At 35.3% G+C, this 18,343-nt stretch overlaps 2 protein-coding genes across 2 annotated transcripts; both read left to right on the forward strand.

Annotated features, from left to right (window-relative positions):
* Nucleotides 1-1,014: 1,014 nt before the first annotated feature.
* Nucleotides 1,015-4,881, forward strand: LOC127082793 (metal transporter Nramp5). Its single transcript, XM_051023029.1, has 13 exons — nt 1,015-1,318; nt 1,519-1,603; nt 1,694-1,734; nt 1,874-1,952; nt 2,139-2,243; nt 2,370-2,479; nt 2,849-3,030; nt 3,268-3,337; nt 3,469-3,642; nt 3,782-3,886; nt 3,976-4,107; nt 4,209-4,304; nt 4,380-4,881. Exons 1-13 carry the CDS (start codon nt 1,295-1,297, stop codon nt 4,710-4,712), a joined length of 1,536 nt encoding a protein of 511 aa, XP_050878986.1. The 5' UTR covers nt 1,015-1,294; the 3' UTR covers nt 4,713-4,881.
* An 11,576-nt stretch (nt 4,882-16,457) lies between these two features.
* LOC127079687 (uncharacterized) lies at nt 16,458-18,011 on the forward strand. The gene is made up of 2 exons (XM_051020070.1): nt 16,458-17,387; nt 17,451-18,011. Exons 1-2 carry the CDS (start codon nt 16,458-16,460, stop codon nt 18,009-18,011), a joined length of 1,491 nt encoding a protein of 496 aa, XP_050876027.1.
* Nucleotides 18,012-18,343: the final 332 nt, after the last annotated feature.

Raw genomic sequence — 18,343 nt, forward strand, 5'->3', positions numbered from 1 at the left:
CAGTTTCATATTACTTCTCCCTCTTTTCATATTCTTGGTTTGACATCTCAGAAAGACCACTTAAAAAATCAGTATATTTATTATTAAAAAAATTCATTTTGTCATTTAAAGAAAATCAAGTAACGATAATATTTGGCAAAAAAAACTACAATAATAATTAATTTGATTTCAGAATATTGATTTCATTTTGGAATGATAAGATTGCAACAACAATAAAATAACGGTAATATTTATTATTAAAAAAAATTCATTTTATCATTTAAAGAAAATCAAGCAACGATAATATTTGGCAAAAAAACTACAATAATAACTAATTTGATTTCAGGATATTGATTTCATTTTGGAATGATAAGATTGCAACAACAATAAATAGGTAATTTATTTTATCACATTTTGATATATTTGAATCAATTTTTTAATTATATTTTATATAATATATAGTTGAATCAATTTTTATGTTGTCGAGACAAATTTATTAAATTGTAAAATGATAGAGTTAGTTAGAGTATTAAATAGAGTTTAGTACGAAATTACTTATAGGAACATGAAATTAGCTATATTATGGATTGTAATTAGGGTAATTAAGTAATTATGGTGGTAATTAAGTAATTATGGTGTTAATTAACTTTTATATATTAAAAGTAGATATATATATTAATATTGCAAAAAAAATTATTTTGAAACAAAATTAAAGTGCAGTTAAAATTATAAATAAATACTTTTTGTCGAAAAAACTTTAATATTATCCTTTATAGGAGTATTTTAGTAAATAAATCTTAATTTATTACTATTATAACCCACATTATTAAACATTATCTTTAAAAGAAAAAAAAACTAAAAGTGTTTGAATTCATGTAATAAATTCATCATTATTAAATGATTGATTGACAAAAAAAAGTTGTAATTCAATCCTACTCCTCTATGACCAAACCTAACACAATGCATAAAAAATACAAACACTTTTCTATGAACAATGTTATAATGACATCAAAATTTACATCAATATCTTACACGGAATCACACTGCGAGGGTTATATATACATTTATGTACAAGCACCCAAATCAAGGCTTCAATAAATATTTTAAGAAATTTAAAGCACCGTATTTTATACGGTGTAGTGTCAAAAATTGATGTCAACTTAGCATTCTTGCTTTTTTTATTCATTTCTTTGTTTATTATTACTGAATCCAGTTGAGTCTCTCTTCACTCTTGAACAAACAAAAGTCACAAACCGAATGTGACAAGTAGATCAGAGAAAGAGTATTGACAAACTTCATATAGCAACAACAAGTCATGGAAACATCTTCAAATCATGAGGTAACGTTTTTTTGTTTTTTGCTTCTTTTTTTTTTAATCTTTTTTTCGTTCAAGTTCTTAATTCTATGGTTCATTTGTATATAACAATAGTAAGTAGTAGTAACTAGCTTTGTTGTTATCATTTTTCAAATTCTTTTCTGTTTTAGCATTAGTGCATTACATTGATGGATTAATTCTTTGCTTGTTTGATGCATTCATAGACGCAGAAATCTGGATGGAAAAAGTTTTTGCCATATATTGGTCCTGGTTTTCTTGTTTCCTTGGCTTACCTTGACCCTGGAAACAGTAAGTAATTTTTTTTTAAGTCTCTTTCTCTTTGATTGATTCTCTTATGTTTGTGCTTATTGGTTTTTGTTTGTTGTTTTTGCAATTCAGTGGAAACTGATTTGCAAGCCGGAGCTAACCACGGATATGAGGTAAAACAATTTTAACTAAATTAAGAACTCTGAAAGAGTATTAAGAAAGAGGTTTAGGGTTTCGTTCGATCATGTATTCAGCTAGATAGGAACTAGATAAGGTTTGAAATTGATATTCTGTTGTTGATTATGTATTCAGCTGCTGTGGTTGGTTCTTATTGGACTCATATTTGCCCTTATAATTCAGTCATTGGCTGCAAATCTCGGCGTAACCACCGGTGAGTGCTTACAAAAATTCAAATCTGATATTCTTAATTAGTAATTTGTAACAGTTCAGAGATGAAAAAGTTGCATAGAAATTAAAACCTTTTGCAGTGTTGTTTTAAGATAAGAGAAAAACAAAGACTTAGTCCTAGGCACCTCAATGGCATGTTTTTTTAATCATTGTTATTTTAATTTGACAGGCAAGCACCTTTCGGAAGTATGTAAAATTGAATATCCATTATTTGTGAAGTATTGTTTATGGTTATTAGCAGAAGTTGCTGTCATAGCTGCTGACATACCAGAAGGTGCCAATTTGTTTTTCTGTTGTCATTTTTTGGTTGTTTTCAATCAAAGTCATTCAGTTTAACAATTAATAGAATGGTAGACTTTGTAATATGGTTATTAATTTTATCTAAACTTGATTATGGCAGTGATTGGGACAGCTTTTGCACTTAATATACTATTCCATATCCCATTGTGGGCAGGAGTTCTGTTGACTGGTGGCAGCACTCTCTTGCTTTTGAGTCTGCAGAGGTTTGGGGTAATTTAGCATTTTGGAGTATAAAGCATTTTGGAGCACTCTCTTGCATGCCCCTCAATGGGATGTCTTGTCATGGCTTCCTACTGGATTACATTTTGAATTCCAATATATTTATGCTAGAAGATGAAGTTAGTCTGTTAATCGTTGAAAATGGATTGGACGATGTTCCTTTATTGTCGTCGGCAATTTGTGTAGTTTTGAACAATGAAAAAAAATGTGGATTGCATGGTTTATGAAATTATATTTTACTTTTTACAAAGTAGTTGCTATATTTTCTCAATTGCATTGTAGTTGACTCGAGAGAGTGCGAATTCAGTTTTAAAGTCTTCTCTTCACCCTTAAGATTATATATGTACCTTTTTTGAACAGGTGAGGAAGTTGGAACTACTGATAACACTCCTAGTATTTGTAATGGCAGCATGTTTCTTTGCTGAAATGAGCTATGTAAATCCCCCAGCTTCTGGTGTACTTAAGGGAATGTTTGTGCCTAAACTTTCCGGTGAAGGAGCCGTAGGCGATGCTATTGCCCTTTTGGGTGCCCTTATTATGCCGTATTCTATCTTGTCCCTTATAACTTGTCCATTCTTTTTCATAAATTTGAAAAATTTTATTTGAGGATCATAATTTAATGAAATATCAATCCATCATTGATTTTTGTGAAAAATATATTGTTAAGCAATTTAATAACATGTTGATATATCATTAACATGTTGTACGAAAAGTATATCATACAATAATCTCTTAAATGTTTAAGGATCTAAAACTCTGCACTTTTGACAAAAATGCAGGCACAATCTTTTCCTCCATTCTGCCCTGGTGCTATCTAGAAAAGTACCTAGTTCTGGGAGAGGCATCAAAGTAAGCCACTCGAAAAATTAAGAAATCTAACCATGGCTATAAAATGGGACAACTTAAACTATATTCAATGTTGGTATATCTTGGGGGCTAATTTACATTACTCACTTAAACCTATCTGCTTGATTTTGCAGGATGCATGTAGATACTTTCTCTATGAGAGTGGATTCGCTCTGTTCGTTGCGTTTTTAATCAACGTTGCAATGATTTCTGTGTCAGGCACAGTTTGCTCTGCCAATGATCTTTCTAAAGACAATGTTGAACACTGCAGTGATCTTACCCTTAATTCCGCTTCTTTTCTTCTAAAGGTTCCTAATTTAATTCACTACTAGTGTAGAATAAGCTGCTATAGTCAAAGCATGATATTTAAGTTTAATCCTAACTAAGCACCAAGTTATATTATATCTCACATGTACTAATTTTGATGTTCATTAAACGTGCATGTAGAATGTGTTGGGACGATCGAGCTCAACCATTTATGCCATAGCACTGCTTGCCTCTGGACAAAGTTCTACCATTACTGGAACATATGCAGGGCAGTACATTATGCAGGTAATTCAGAAGTATCATAAAATATTTAATAAAAGGTGTTTTGATGAATGATTTATTGAATTTAGATTGTTGTTTGGTTGGTTTTGTAGGGTTTCTTGAACATAAGGATGAAAAGGTGGAAAAGGAATTTGATGACTAGGTGCATTGCCATAGCACCTAGTCTTGTTGTTGCCATTGTTGGCGGTTCTTCGGGCTCTAGTCGGCTTATCATCATCGCATCGGTTTGAAAACTCTAGATTTTGACATTCTTTGCTTCGTTAATACATTTATACACGCTGCATTCAATTTAAGTACAAGCACACTAATTAAAATTGTTTTGCAGATGATACTTTCTTTTGAGCTTCCATTTGCTTTAATTCCACTCCTTAAATTTAGCAGTAGCAGTACCAAGATGGGAACTCACAAGAATTCAATGATTGTGAGTTCTTCTTTTCCAATCTCTTTATGTATTCTTAGTTAAAGATTGACAAATTGTGATACAATCTATATGCAGATCATAACTATCTCATGGATATTAGGCTCTGGGATCATTGGTATCAATATTTACTACCTCAGTACGGCCTTTGTGAAGTGGCTAATTCATAGTAATCTACCAAAGGTTGCAAATGTGTTCATTGGCATTATAGTGTTTCCACTAATGGCAATTTATATTGTCTCGGTTATCTACCTTACCTTCAGAAAAGACACCGTTCAAATAGTTATGGAGACGAAGAATGATACAGTAATGCAAAACCAAGTGGAAAAGGGAGTTTTGGATCAAGATCAGATAGAATTGAGCCATGTTCCCTATAGAGAAGACTTAGCTGATATCCCACTTCCGGAATAAAGGACTAAATGCATTTCACACCAAGAAGAGTTATTGTATGAAAACTAGAAAAATATAGTGAACAGTGACTGTTTCATGATGAATAGTTCTCAAATTGATATAGAAAAAGATAATTTGAAATGATGTTACAGTTATTAGTGAATAATAGCTCCCCTATAAGTTGAAACTAGATTCTGCATCTTAGCTTTTTTTTATTCTTTCTCATCTACCAAATACATGTATTAGTTCAGAAGGTCTCATAATTGTAAACAAGAAGTTAGCACAAATTGGTCTCAAGAGATTTTGGACACAATTTAATGAAGGCTTCATCATACAGAATTTTAAAAGAACAGAAAAGTATGACAGAAAGATCCAGGAGAATACAAACACAGTACAGTTGAGTAAGAGTCAATTTAATTTTTCTCAAGTATAATGAAGTTTAGTGTAGTCGTCAAGATTTTGGCCTTAGTCAAAAACATAATAGGGCAGGATAATTTGTCTTTATAGCCATGCTCTATATTTGTAGGGCTGCTAACCAAAGAAGGCGAGTATGACGAAACCACAATTTGAGGATAATACAACTAGAAATTTATAATCACATGTGACGATTATGCTTAGTGTATTCACCTATAGTCTTGAAAATACCTTAGTGATATCGATCAATCATTATCTACAACAAGATTGAGCTAACAACAATCATATGAACCTCCACAATCGATGGGCATGGCAACAATTGTGCCTCTATTAACGGTTTTTAGAGTTGTGTCTTGTTCCACATGAGGAGCTGGTTGTAATGACCATGTATTTTATTATATAACAGTTAGATATGACGATACATGTGATCATGTATAAGGCCTCAACAACTTGTTCATATTGTGTGATCTAAGGTTCATAACGAGGTTCAACAATCCAAGAAGTTTAAGGCTGAACGAGTCTATTCATGTGAAATACAGTCACGCCAATCACACAATGAGGTTAAGGAAGCCAATGCCATGCATGCATTGTTAAGCAAATACATTCGATCCATATTGTTGAACAAGTGACTTCAAGTAGAGATTTATAGAGATTCAGTCAAATTTTGGCGTAGTCCTCTCCCAAGAGATCTTTTTGAGAGATTTAATAATGATTTGAGTTTTTCCGGGTTATGCCCACAAATCTTTGTTAGAAGCAAATCGAGATATTTTATATTGTCTTATCCGCTAACCAACCAAGAGCTTTTTCACAGGATAATATCACGAACCGAGTAGAGATTTCACCAGCTAAGATCAATAATCAAACATAATTTTTACCAGATTGAGTCTAGACTCAAACATAGATTTTTACTAGTTTATCTCTAGAACCAAACAGAGAAATTTCAAGAGAATCACACTCTTGAATCAATCAAACAAGCACGAAACAAATACACAAATTTCCTCACGAGTAGTTTTACTCACAAGACACTAAGACAATTTTTGGTGAAAGAAAATTATCGAAGAGAGAGGAGGAGAGTAATCAAATAGACTGCGATAAGAGAAATTTGAATTCTAGTGTATTTTCAAATGAGGAGAAGCCTCCTTTATATAAGATAAAGTATGGCTAGAAAAGGAAACAATTAATGGGTTGTTTAATAGAATAATCGATTAGCATAATTGATTATTACAAGAAAATAATCGATTATTCAAGCCACAAATGGAATGTTTTGATTTATAGTCGTTGTCAATCATTAAGAGACTTCTCCAATCGACTATATGTGTTACAAAGTAAAAACAATCAACTATTCACTTAGGTATAATCGATTATCCTATGTAAGAATGCTTATAATTGATTAGACAAATCCCTAATCAATTAGCTAGGCCTTTAAAACATTTTTAGGTGGTTTATCAAATCAAAAGAGGTTTCTCAAAGGTTTTAATGTGTGTGTGTGTGTGTCTGTGTGTGCGTGCGTATATGTGTGTGTGTGTGTGTGTGCGCGTGCGCGCGCGCGTGTGTGTGTGTGTGTGTGCGTGTGTGTGTGAGTGAGAGAGAGAGAGAGAGAGAGAGAGAGAGAGAGAGATTTGTCTTAGTAACTTAGGAGTTACTCTCCTACTTTTACAAGACTCCGGTCACTCAGAATGACACCACTAGGCAAACATTCACACTTCCGCTCTTTCACAACTTTGAACCTTCAAGTTCCTTTGCCAGATACATCGATTGTATAAGTACTTCACTAGAATCTTGAATATTTTACTTAATAAGGCTTGATATATCTTCAAGTTAATCACCATCATCAAAGAGTTGGAAAGTTGTTGCCACCGACTTCAACAAGCATCAACGTTGTCATCATCAAAACACCAAGACAGTCAAGAACATCAAGATTATTGGTTCAACAGCAGTTGTATTAGCTCCATACTTGAAAAATATAGATCCATATTATCCCCATTTCTAAAAGGACAAGACATATCTCAAGGACGTGGTAAAAGAGAAAACGGTAGGGTAAAGTTTGAAGTGGTTAAACTCCTCCTCACATAAATGAGAGAGATATTCTACTTCCCATGAGAGTATACTTTCCCCCTTATGGAATTATAAAAAAGGAGGTAAAAATATGTGATACAAAAAATGTACAAGCACATATCCCACAAGATTGCTCAGATGAAAGGAACGAGCTACCTGATAAAGAGATGAAGAAGAACATAATCTAGAGTGAGCGGGAAAAAAACCATATTCTCCCCATGGATGGTAGCATCCATCTTTGAGATCGAATGATATGTAATATTTAGATGACTTCCTCCCCTTGATTCATTCTCGAACAAATCTCAGTTATATTTGAAGCTTTCTAAATCGAGAGAAACTTCTGGAATCTACTTCTTTCTTGCTGAGATTCCTTCCAATATATAATATTTCCCCTTAGCAAATATTTGGACAGTCTATTTTTAGTCTCCTTGATCTTTTGGGCCTTGGATTGTGTTAGGCTCTATAAATAATGCTCTTGGCGCCCCTTTGCTCCAAAAATACTTAAAACTCAACCAAAGGTTAGTAAAAATAATTTTAATTGACTAAGAAATTAATATAACACTTAATAGAGAATTAATCAAAGTTTTTATTTTATTTTTCAACCTCTATTAAGTGTGCTATCTCAAAACCTTGAGATTTTGAGATGACTTAAGAAAACTCCCCCTTATGAGAGAACGACGAATCACCATTGATTTTACTTCTCTGCAAATCATTTGATACGAAAGTTAGTCCAAACACATGACTGATAAATCCATTATAAATTTATCACCATAAATCTTTAAGAGGTTCAATGATCAAATTTTTTGAACACCAGCAATCACTTCTTATTGTATACCCAAGGTATACACATGCTTTGCACAATATTATTGAATTTGCAAGGAAGACCCCTTAAAAGCTGCAAAGCATTCCTTTTTGTTGGTGTAGAACTTTCTTTGTTCATTCCTTATATGAATCTAGTTAAGGAATCCATCTTATGATTGATGAATATGTAACCCAAGAGAGTGTTGAAGCTCTCTCATCTTTTCGAATTTAATCTGCATCATATCATAAACGTCCTCACACAAGGATTCGTTAGTAGCATCGAATCGAAAAAAATACTCACAAGGAAAAAATATGCTAGGTTTGAAAAATATTTGTAGCATCCTTCCTTCTTAGAAACTTGATTTCAAGCAGAAAATTACCCAGACTATCAAACCAAGTTCTAGGAGCTTGTTTCAAATTGTAGAGATCACTTTTCACTTTGAAAACACGAGTGAGAAAAGTTTTATAAAATTGAGAGGGTGATCAACGTACACTTCCTTATGGATGAAACCATTCAAGAACACACTTTTTACATCGATTTAGAAGATTTTAAGAAAACATAATACATGAGAAAAGTATCCTTATGGCTTCTAATCGAGCTACAAAGGCATAAGTTTAATAAAAAAAACTATGTCTTTTCGTTGATTGTAACCTTTCGCACGTCTTGTTTTATTTCTCAAAACATTCTCAAAAACATCAAGCTTGTTGCAAAATACCCACTTAGGTTCCAATCACTAGACTAGATGAAGCTTTGGGAACCAGTTCCAAAATATTGCTTCTCTTAAATTGACTTAACCATTCTTGCATAGCAAATGACCAATGTTCGTTGACATTAGCTTTATTAACTTCCTTTGGCTAAATTTGAGAAACAAAATCCACAAGGCTATGTACCTTGCTAAGAAAGTCTCGAGTTGTAGCTCCATTAGAAATATCTCCAATTGCATTTTGAATAGGATGATATTTGGTCTCCCTTTATTCCTTCATAAGATCTCGATGATCACATGATCTTGTTTATTCTATTCTTGAACTCTCTCTTGGTCTTGATCATGTTCTACTTCTTAATATTTAGGTTTGTCCATGCACAATTAACAATCTCTACTTCTATCTACTATGGGTTAGTTCAATAAACGAAATATGTATGCTTTCTTCTATAGTCATAGTCTTTTTGAAAATAAATTTTAAAAGAGGAAGAAGATTTTATGCATATATAAAAATTAAACATATTCTATTACCTTTGTTACATAACTTAATTAAAAGTAAATTGTGCTATAAAAATTTAATAAATTAGAACAACTTAAAAGTAAGATTAGGAATCTTACAAAAAATCACATGTTCAATGATTTTGTCTTGTTGTTGTTATTGTTGGTGTAAGTCCTAGAGGCCAATGCTTTTGGTCCTTGTATCGAATTATTTATTAATAATAAAAGTTTTTTTCTTCTTTATTATGTTTGTTTAATAAAGTCCCTAAAATAGCTAGTCCGTTTAATGTATCAAGTGTGACTTATCATGAGATCCCATTAAACATAAGAACATTATTCTTAAAGTATTTGTAGTCGAGCTTTGTTGTGAAGTGTGATAACATTAAAGCATTAAGACTACTATGTATATAGACTAATGATCACATCTCATGGATCATGGATAAGGAGTTATTGTCATACCCTGATTTTGGTCCTGAAATTTTTTCCATCAATCATTCATTTTCTTCCCTCCTCATGACCATTTCATCTGGTCATGAATCTATCAACCTACACTGATTGTTTAGACATTGCCACTACTTGCCATTCTATGACTATTAGATTTTTACCTCTCTATTTGGCTTTAGATGTTTTTTATATTTTGATAGAATCAGTTGGAATGTCATGACTTTCATTCTCATGTCTAAATTCAATCCATGTTTTGTCTCTCTCATATAACACCATTTTTCCTTTCGATCTTAATTCAAAGAGATTCCATCTATATTCCATCTCATATTTCTATATGTCATATTCAAATTTGCATTCACATTTTTTTCAGTCACATTGGAAAGCTTCCATTCATCCATACGCATGCTCATTCATGTTTTAGCTACTTCATTCATTTTTATCACATCCATCCACTCACAACCGTCATTTTCACGGCAAGTGATTAATTCATAACCTTAAAACATCATCATATGAATACATGAAAGTCCTAAAACACAAAGAAATGACTTGGTTTTATTACAGAAAACATCATTTTCTTGCTCATTCACAACAAGCGTTTTGTTCATTTCAAGTCCTAAAAGGTTCTAAACTTGTAACCTTCTACACACTTTAGTGTGTTTGCTGCAAGGGAGATTTCCCTCTTAACTATGATAATGCAGAGTTTTGTACAAAGTCATATAGCGAGGACGATGCGCACTAAAGCCATTACACCAAAAAATAGGAATTGGAATAAAATCACTTAAACCATTAAGCAATTTACACTAAAAAATAAAAGAAAATGCAATTGAGAAAAAGCTGCAAGTGGAAAACAGAAGCAATAACGTCCAACACTGGAAGCACTCCAAAACTACAAAAAAAAACTAATTCCAACTAATATGCCAAATCATCCTCCAACTTCTGCCAATGGAACATATGCTGCTAACAAAATAAATGGTCATGGAAAAAAACTTCAATTGGTGTTACTGCTGAACACGTCCTTACATCAGCCACTTCCACAATTCACAAACGTGTATGCTGCCATGCGTTCATTTGGACCGGGTCTGTCTTCTGGATATGCAAATGGGATGTACCCAAACAACACGAGAACACCAAGTTAGACGATTTCTTCTTATGCCGGAGGGCAATCTAGCATCAGCCGTGAGCTATTCTAGTCTATGGCCAACACAGAATGTTTGGAAAGGTGATGAATGCACTTGTGACGTTCTTCTTGGTATTGGTAAAGATAAACAACTCCTGCACAAGTAACATTCAAATGACATTAGTTTATAACCATTCCGGAAAGGGACTTATTCAGAGAAAGGCCTCGGGTTTAAATATGCTTATTTCAGTGTGTTAAACAATGATCATACCTACTAGGAGATGTATGTTATGGATGAGAGTGTTGAGTCCGACATCAACAGCAGTAACCGTAGCAGAAGCCGTTAGTGTCAAGCATTCCAACAAGACATGTCATGGTTGTGATGATTGTTATCTTAAGAGAACCACTGAATCGGTATCCTTGCAAATTCTCAGCTGGAAAAGTTTCGGTTCGTAAGACAGCAAACCTCCTAAAACACAGGGAACACCATTAAAACTTTCTTCATTTAAGTTCTGTTGTTCAAGCATAATCGTATCATTTCATCACCTTAGCCACACATGAAAATCACATAATCATCACCCACTTTCTCGTTACATAAAAACGTACCATGAGCCGCTGCCCTTTACTTGCTCACGCCATGTAACATATTTCCTGCACCAAAAATGGAATTGTGAGAGGAGACAATAGTTGAGTCGGAGAGGGAACTATCATCGGAACATCTCTTGGAGCAGTAGCAAGACGAATGCCATTAAGATTTTGCATTCTATATTACATGTTGTTGAAAGACGAACCAATGGAATCAAGAACTTCTCTCTGAGAAAAACCAGTGGTCATTGAAGTCTCCGGTAATGCGGCATATAGAACTTTTGATTCTACGAGTCCTGCTAATATCATTGGCATTAAAGTGAAAAAATCAGAGAAGTTTTGTATAAAGAACTAGTTAACAAAACCGGTCAACTTCATTTTGGCTAATAAAAAACGCTCAAGAAGGTTTCATTGAAACCTATTATGCAGTGTTGAACAATAAGTTTATTACAACAGAAAGCTGTGATAAAAAGATGAAAATAGAGACTTGAACCAACTTCTTCGCAGCACAGATGGAGAACCTTTGTCATGGACGGCAAGGGCTAAAATTGCTCTGGATTCGGCAAGAGGTTGATTAAAGCTGGAAGTCCATCAATCTCTGCTGCACTCACGTATTGCTCTACCTCTTCCCCCTCCTTCTCTGCTCTCACACTAAATATGAAGGACAACCATGGGTGACAAAGGAGGAAAGTCATGTCCGATTGACAATGAGGAGATGGACTTGACTGATCAACATCTGAAATAATGCAAATGCGGTTGTGAGATATGTGTGTGGTGTTAGCATCATATAATGAAAATGGCACATAAGGATAAAACAGAGAATCTTTATCATACTTGTTGTTCATCTTATGGAAAAGAACGCATTATGGCAATGGCAGCTAATTGTAGAAGATTGGCCATTGAAATGAATTCACAGCATAGAATGGAACTACGAAAGATGAAGATTTGTTTCAGCATAAGGAGTACTTTTGAGGTATGGCGAGGTTTTGAAGGTGTCATTATCTTGTACAACAACAAACATTATCCAACATTATGCCAACAACAGCACTTCCTGCAGTGAACTCTTGGGTTAGAATTGTCATCTTTATGCAACATTGAAAACCAGAATCTTATATCAAAGGCTTTCCAATCTGTCTCTGGATTCAACTCTCCATGGTTCCAAACAAGAGGCCTATTCATCTGTTCTAAGAGTGAGGATGAGATAAACCTGCCTCCAATTTCAATGTTCATGTTGGAAGAGGATTCATGGTCTTGCAAGCCGGAAGATCCGTTTTCTCCATGAAATTGGAGCTCAAGCATTTCCATAAGGCCAGAAATGTGCAGCTTGCCTGAAATCGAGTGTCATGATACATCAGGAGCTATCATATATGGCTATCTCCATGAACATATATCATTATTGGAAATGAATGGAAAATTGGAAACACCTGAAACTAGTAAGGAGCTCAAATTTTAAACTCATAAAAAAGGAAAGCTATGCAAGCTACAACAACAACACAAAATCAGTGTAAATTTCAAAGAGAAAAAGAGAAGAAACACATCCTATTTTCGTCTAAGTGGGTTCACAGTGGTGAAACTTTTCTCACCGGCGGTAAAATTCCACAAGCGACCCAAAAAGGAATTAGGACAAATTCAAAAGAAGAAAGTATAGGATTCATGTTACCTTTTCCAGACCAAACACCAAATAAGGTAGACAAACTGGAGCACCTTAAAGGACTTCCAAGGGGGTACCACTTTTGATCTCCGTAGCCATCTCAAAAACCCTAACAGAGTGAGTATAAAAGGACCACCAAAACCGTGAATCGGGACCAGAAAAAAAGAGCCGCCTCCTTCACCAGGTCGCGACCATGGAATCCCAAGGATCGATAACCTCAAGCTCACGATCAGCTTCCGACACAACAAACCCTTCGGTCATTGACGGCTTTCGGCGACCACCAGCGATTGACGAAGCATAAAAGTTCGTGGGAGCAGGAGATTCACATCAAAGAGGATCCGTCTGAAGAACAAACGAGAAAGGTGAGAGTTTTGTTGATTTTTTGAAGCCATGATTTGTTTGCATTTAGAGAGAGATCGAGAGAATGGAGTTGCTTTTTGAGGGAGATAAATGAATATGTTGTGATTTGTTTCACTTTCCTTCAGATTTTTCTTTTATTTATTTTAAGGCATTTAAAATCCACCTGTGAGGGTTACTGTGCCATTTAATTACCGTTTGGCTTTTCCTTGCACAACTTTTCATTAACTACTGTCTGTTGGCATTGATGATGATTAGCCTTGTTATCTCCACCCAATAGCCAGGCGGCTAGGGTTGGCCTTTGGGATTCTCTCACCATTTTCGTGGGCTTTAATTGCCCATTAGGTTAAAACAGCCCATCTCATTTTAGTTAGTTTTTTTATCTTTATCTATTCTTGTTTATATATTTAAGTTGCTGTTAAGGTAACAAAATGACCATAAGTGGCATAGTGGAGAGAAAGAAATTTCATCTTCTTTAGTGGGATGGGTTCGATACTTGGGAATAACATATCTTCATTTATTTTTATTTTTATGCTTGCTATTTTATTTAAATTTTTTATAACTTCTTACTATTTATTTTACCATTTTGTACCTTTTTATCTAGGCCTCTTTTTTACGCTTGTTGATTTTATTCTTTTCGGTTTAATTTCTAATGTGTTGTAAATAACTTGTTTATTTATTTATTTCGTTCGACTTACTCATGGGAATATTCTTTACGAACTCATACGCCATATCAACTTAATTGACCAACACCTCAAACCTTCACATTAATCCTTCTATTCAAACGTATCTTTTTATTGAAATATGAAGAAAAAGATTATCCTGGATGGAATATCCAGTTATAATCCTGAATACTAGGCTCAAGCTGTAAGAGCTTGCAAGCAATAAATATTCGTCTTCTCTTCCCCACACTCCATTATTCAAATCACTTTCTTAACAAAGTTGGAAGAAAAAGATTACCTGGATGGAATATCCAGTCGTAATCCCGAATATTAGGCTCAAGTTGTAAGAGCTTGTAAGCCCCATGTATTCGTCTTCTCTTCAAAATACTTATAAATATTGAAACTTCTTTTCTCAGTAAGTTGGAAGAAACAGACTACCTGGGTGGAATATCCAGACGTAGTCCCGAACATTAGGCACAAGTTGTAAGAGCTTGCAAGCCATAAGTGTTCATCTTCCCTCCAAAACATTCGTAAATATTTGAACCATTTCTTTAAGCAATTTTGGAAGAAAAAGATTACCTGGGTGAAATATCCAGACGTAGTCCCGAGTATTAGTCCCAAGCTGTAAGAGCTTGCAAGTCACAAGTACTCGTCTTTCAAACTTCAAAATAGTTAATTCCTATCCTAACCCCTTTTAATAAAGATGGAAATGGAACATGGTGGATATCGTGCACTCCTGAGATTAAGATTCGAGGTGGATGCCTCGCTTATCTTAGTTCTCGCCATCATTTAAAATTATCAATGCAGTTTCTTCAAACCCTTTCTCAATCAAACCTCAAAATACTTAATCTTTATTAAATACTTTTTTTCAGTAAGATGGGAATGGAACGTGGTGGATACCACGCACTCCTGAGTCTAGGATTCGAGATGGATATCTCGCTCATTCAAGTTCTCGCCATCACTCAAAATACATCCAACCAATCAAACTCTTTTTTCTCGTCGTCGTGCGATTAATCAGAAAACCATTTTCATAAACGAAAGACATCTTGTCTTAAGGTGATGCAAAGCAATGCTTCGGCCATAATTGTTGAGTTGAGATAAGTGACGTTTTTCCGAATGTTGATTTGTAAATCCATTCGATGTGTGGTATACGTCCTCTCCTCATCTGTTTTGGGTAAAACAATGTTTTTCATCGATTAATAGAATATAGCTTTCGCTAAAATCGACCAACAAAGAAACATTTTTCTACCCAGAACTACGTAAGCCTTGAGTTCTCTATTGAGATACGTAGGAGCAGGATTTGTAAATCTTCTCAGACCCATTAATAAAAAACTTAGGTTTAGTCCCCTTCGTTGTAAAAAAATCCTAAAATATCTTCTCTTTTTCTTTTGATCTTATTATTCTTTCCCTCATAATAACTCGAGAAAGCCTAACATTTCAAACTAACACTAACGTACACAACTAACCTAATGGTTCCCGTTGAGTACAACGGACGTGAGGGGTGCTAATACCTTCCCCTTGCATAATCGACTCCCGAACCCTGATATTGGTTACGACGACCATAATCATTGTCGTTCTTTCTTGGGTTTTATTGATATTTCCCCTTTCCTTTTTAGGAATAAATAAAGTTCGGTGGCGACTCTGTTCAGTCCATCATTGCGAGTGTGCGATTACGTTTCGCTTAAGTTGTATTCTAATTTTTTTCGAGGTGCGACAGATGGCGACTCTGCTGGAGAGTAACTCCCTAAGTGAGTCAAGCCTAGTTAGGTCGTTTGTATGCCTTTGTTTGTTTACTTGTGTGGATTTTTCTTTATTGTTTTGCTATATTTACTGTCATATTGATATAAATCTGTTGTATTGGTTCGATTATGCTTTGGCACTTGGATACTCTGATTGCAAACCACGTGGGAAAGACTTTTTACCCGAGTCTCGAGTAAAAACATAAGATAAGACAAGGTTGAGTAGTGTGGGTCCGCGAGATGAATTTCTCGTTGGGTCGGTGCGAGAACCTTACTTAGAGTAGATTCTTGAGAGGATGTTGTCGCTCGGCAAGTAAGTTGCCGTAAGCTTCGATATTTTCTTTAGGATCCATGACTCTGAGAGCCATTTGTAGAACCTTAGTTTTTTGTCCAACTAGGAGGGATGGTTGTGTAACATGGGTCTGCGAGTTGAATTTCTCGTTGGATCGATGCGAGAACCTCACTTAGAATAGATTCTTTAGATGGAGTTGATGCCCGACAAGTAAGTTGCCGCAGGTAGCAAACAGTCTAATGGATCCATGACTCTAGGAACATTTTTGAAACCTTAGATCATACCTGGTGAGAACCATGTTCTATAGAAGCAATCATACTTATCCATGCCTTAAGCCTATTGAACTTATACAAAAAAATGCATCATATTCATCCACATACATTGCATTAACATCATAAAAAGCAAGCTCTTAGTTGTCTCTTATTTGTTTCAGGAATTAAGAACTTGAAAATGACAACTCCAAGGAGAAACATTTTCACGCTTAAGTACAAGGAACCTAAGCTGGACAATCTGAAGGGTTTGATCTCTGATTTGGCTCTCAGTAAACGTGATGAGTTCGGGAAAAACTATGGGAAAACTTTGAGTCTTCTAACTAAGAAAGTTGACTATGGAATTATCGGCTCTTTGGCACAATATTATGATCCACCTCTACGCCGTTTCACATTCGTTGATTTCCAACTAGCTCCTACTTTGGAAGAAGTTGAGAGAATCATGGGTCTCAAATTGAAAGATTTCAATCCGTTTCCAAAGCTCGAAGAAGAAGCGGGCCCAAAGAAGATAGCTTCAGCCCTAAGTATCAATGTCCCAACTGTTCGAGATAATTGGGTTGAAAAAGGGGGTTGCGAAGGTTTTGCCGCGACGTTTTTGGAAGATTTAGCTCTGGAGTTCAAGAAAAAGGGAAATTGGAATGCATTCTATGATGTGTTGGCTTTATTGATCCATGGGATTGTGCTCTTCCCAAATGTTGAAACATTTGTGGATCAGGTAGCCATAGAAGTCTTTCTCTCCGGCAATCCAGTACCATTTCTCTTAGCTGACATTTACCATGCCCTTCACGCTCGACATGAAAAGAGGGGTGGAACTTTGTTGTGCTGTGCTCCTTTGCTTTATACTTGGTTCATGCAACACATGCCCGAAGAAGGCCCTTTTGTAGCAAAAGAACTTAAGTCTCCTCAAAGATTAGCTTCTCTCACTGCAAGTTCCATCATATGGTATATCCGAGAGTGGGAAACCCCAGACATTATAGTCAGCTGTGGGGAATTTCCTAATGTATCGTTGTTGGGTACTAAGGGTTGCATCAATTATAACCCTATGTTATCTCGAATGCAACATGGCTACTCCATGGATGGTCCTCCTGACGCAAAGGACTTACAACCATTTGTGCTCTTTGACATCCAAGCAAGCAATCCTGATGTAAGATCAATATGAAAGGCTTGGTTAAAGGTTGTTAGGAAGGGTAAAGAGTTTGGAAAAAGAAACCTTCTCGCCAAAGAACCTTACACTCGATGGTTGAAAGAAAGGGTTGGGGAAATCCATTTGCCATTTATCTTAAAGGCTTCAACCTTTCCCAAAACTCCTGAACCTGAGCCTATACTACCTGAAGACAAGGAGAAACTCACTACTAAGGTTAAGGAGCTCGAATTGGAGAATACTGAATTACGGATTCAGATGAACCGAGTTATCTTGGAAAATCAGAATTTGAAGGAGGAACGTAAGGGGAAAGCCCAGAAACTTGAGGATGGTAACAAGAGAGCCAGGCTATTGGAAGACCAGAAGGATGTTCTTGATCATATCCTTATAGGTTCCACATCAGTGATCCGAACCAGGAAGGAAGAGCTCAAGAAAGCTGAGTATAAGATCTGTGAGTTAGGGAGAATGTTGGATAAATCCCTTATGGATAAGAAAGAAATTAAGCTTAACTTTGAGGCACAGATCCGTGAACTGAGGGACGCTCTGAAGAAATGCAAGGAAAAGTTGTCTCGCGAGATACTCCAAAAGGAATAAGCTGAAAGAAACTGTCACCATCTCAGGTACCAGTTGGAAGAAGCTAATAGGAGGTTTGCAGTTTTGGAGAGCCAAGAAGGTGATGCAACCTACTTGCTCCTAAAGAATGATTATGTGTACTGGAAAAGGTTGTATAGAGAGGCTAGAGCAACCTTAGATGAAGATCAATAGGTCATCAAGAAACTCCAAGAGCTCTATGTTGAATGGAATGGCAAGTTCCGCAACTTAGCTAGATTTGTTAACCTCAACATGTTGGAACTCCCAGAAAAACTCCAGGAAGCGGATTGGTGTATGTGTCCAGAAAACACGCCTCCTCAAGTTTTCAATTTCGT

The sequence above is a fragment of the Lathyrus oleraceus genome, chromosome 5 (assembly GCF_024323335.1).
Source record: "Lathyrus oleraceus cultivar Zhongwan6 chromosome 5, CAAS_Psat_ZW6_1.0, whole genome shotgun sequence".
NCBI classification, from domain to species: Eukaryota; Viridiplantae; Streptophyta; class Magnoliopsida; order Fabales; family Fabaceae; genus Lathyrus; species Lathyrus oleraceus.

Excerpts from the sequence above, each read along its gene's own strand:
- LOC127082793 (XM_051023029.1), top strand. The coding sequence starts at position 1,295 with ATGGAAACATCTTCAAATCATGAG. Across the intron at positions 1,953-2,138 it reads AAATCTCGGCGTAACCACCG|GCAAGCACCTTTCGGAAGTA; the intron begins GTGAGTGCTTAC and ends TTAATTTGACAG. Across the intron at positions 3,887-3,975 it reads CAGGGCAGTACATTATGCAG|GGTTTCTTGAACATAAGGAT; the intron begins GTAATTCAGAAG and ends TTGGTTTTGTAG.
- LOC127079687 (XM_051020070.1), top strand. The coding sequence starts at position 16,458 with ATGACAACTCCAAGGAGAAACATTTTCACGCTTAAGTACAAGGAACCT. Across the intron at positions 17,388-17,450 it reads CAAAGGACTTACAACCATTT|GTTGTTAGGAAGGGTAAAGA; the intron begins GTGCTCTTTGAC and ends GCTTGGTTAAAG.